General features: G+C 50.8%; 1 protein-coding gene across 1 annotated transcript in view; it reads right to left on the bottom strand.

Moving 5' to 3' along the window:
* The window catches only part of csmd2 (CUB and Sushi multiple domains 2), a 396,217-nt gene that overhangs the window by 47,213 nt on the left and 346,504 nt on the right, over positions 1-2,500 (bottom strand). Inside the window, exons 50-51 of the mRNA XM_031586639.2 lie at positions 696-881; positions 114-308 (exon numbers count right to left, since the gene is read on the bottom strand). Coding sequence (XP_031442499.1) covers positions 114-308; positions 696-881 — 381 coding nt within the window. The remainder of the gene's footprint in view (positions 1-113; positions 309-695; positions 882-2,500) is intronic.

Below are 2,500 nucleotides of genomic sequence, written 5' to 3'. Positions count from 1 at the left end.
CAATAAAGCACAAAGCCATTCTTACTTAATGTAAATGAAACAGCAGCGGTTTCCAATCACCGAACCTCACTGTGACAAAATCTACATCCGTCCTCGGGAAGCGAATCACTCACTTTCACACGCGGGGTTGGGTTCCGGGTAGTCCCAGGTCCCGTTGGCTTGGCAACGGATGACCCTTTGACCCCTGTAGTAGTAGCCGGGGTCACAGATGAGCATCATCAGGGTCTCGTAGAGGTTTGGCATCCCGTAGATGAGCCTCCATCTGCCGTGACCTACGGCGGTGTGGCCGATGTCTGAACAGGTCATGGCTACGGCCGCCAAACCAAAACAAGTGGTCCCGTTAGAGACATGGTCATAGGTGATACATATAGCATAGTGTCCAGTGTGAAATAGCAAAACAGACAGGTCATTTTCTACACAGACATGTACTTGCATGGGCACACACACACAACACAGTCACACACAATACACACACACACAGGCAGACACACACACACACACACACACAATACACACACACACAATACACACACACACACACACACACACACACACACACACATAATACACACACACACACAATACACACACACACAGACACACACACACACACACACACACACACACACACACACACACACACAATACACACACACACACACACACACACACACAATACACACACACACACTTACAGACGCAGCGTGGCTGGGCCTCCATTGTGCTCCACCTGCCAGACTCCAGGCAGGTGATGGCGGCAGCAGTTGGCCCGACCAATCGGAAGCCTGGGTTGCACTGAAACTCCACCCTTGATCCCAGTGTGAAGTCCTGACCAATCACACTCCCGTTTACAGGAGCCAGGGGCATTCCACAGGACACCACTGAAAATGAGAGAGAGATAGAGAGAGAGAGGGAGGGAGAGAGAGAGAGAGAGAGAAAGGGAGAGGGGGGGGTGAGGAGTGGGGGATAAGGGAGAGGGAGGGAGAGAGAGATAGAGAGAGAGAGAGACAAAGAGAGAGATTGGGGTAAATATGGAGGAGATTTAGGGCAAGAGGGAGAGCGAAAAAGAAACAGTGAGAGAAAGATGGACAGATGAAGGTAGAGAGGGAAAGCAAAGGAGAGAGAGAGAAAGAGTGAAAGATGTTTAGAGAAAAGAGAGGGGGAGAGATAGAAAGATGTTTAGAGAAAAAAAAGAGAGATGTTAAGAGAAAAGAGAGAGAGAGAGAGAGAAACAGAAAAAGAGAGAGAGATGTAAGAGTCAGAAACACAAACACTACATGTTGCTTCAGATGCTCAGAGGCTCACCAAACAAGATCAGAGCATCAGCGTGATGTTTACAGTTCACACACCCTTCATACACACACAGCGCAGCGCACGCCGGAGAATACACACACTCCTCTGCGCACGCCGGAGCATACACACACTCCTCCGCGGTGCACACGCCGGAGCATGCACACACTCCGCAGCGGCTGTGTACACAAAACAAACACTCCAACAAAATCCCTCCACCCATCCCCACACCCACACGTACCCCCTGCCCCCGCCACCCCACCAAAAAATAAGCAAAAGGAAGTCAAACACGGACCGAGAGAGAGAGAGAGAGAGAGAGAGAGAGAGACAGAGAGAGAGAGACAGAGAGAGAGATAGAGAGAGAGAGAGAGAGAGAGAGAGAGAGAGATAGAGAGAGAGAGAGAGAGAGAGAGAGAGAGAGAGAGATACACTTCATCTTCATTTCAGCTGCCTGCACGACACACAAACAGCCTACCAGAGCTTACAGCACAAACACGACACATTGCATCAGTTGATGCCACGGGTAGAAGCAATATAAATTGTGTAAGGTTCATATCATGGAGTCGCTCTCCCAGGCCCCACAGTGGTGAGTCTATAAAAGCCCTCTCCTCCCCACAGCGAGCCGGGGCTGAGCGGAGGGGCAGGGCCTGGGAAGTGGCCTCGGCCCGCCCGCCCGCCCGCCCGCCCGCCCGCCCGCCCGCCCGAAGACAGGGACTTACACCAGCGGGGACTTTCAGGTAGAACAGAAGACAGCTTTGGTTTCTGCTTGGCTAACGTGGACACAATGGATACTGTTAGTGTTTGGAGCTCAGGGGAGAGGTGCAGGCTGGTTTCTTAAGCAAACAATGGGGGCGGGGGGTGGGGGGTGGGGGCGCTGCAGCCGACTGGGGGGGGGGGGGGCAGTAGATCTAGGTCAGATTAGGACTGGACTGGACTGGGGAAGAATCGCAAACCCTTTATTCGGATAGTCCGTCTACAGAGACCTCAGACTTTACAGGTGGTTTGTTGAAATCCAAGTTCAGTCTTTCTAATTGTTCACTGAACATCTAACCCAACCTCTAACCTCTAACCTCTAACCTTAACCATACATTGTAGATACAGAGTTTATAATCTGAGCATCTGTATATAGTCTATAGGGGACCATCCAAATGAAGTGTGTTTATAATCTGAGCACCTGTAAATATTCTATAGACGACCATCCAAATAAAGT

Source organism: Clupea harengus, chromosome 19 (assembly GCF_900700415.2).
Source record: "Clupea harengus chromosome 19, Ch_v2.0.2, whole genome shotgun sequence".
In the NCBI taxonomy this organism is placed as follows: Eukaryota; Metazoa; Chordata; class Actinopteri; order Clupeiformes; family Clupeidae; genus Clupea; species Clupea harengus.
This window is presented reverse-complemented; position numbering and strand designations above follow the sequence as displayed.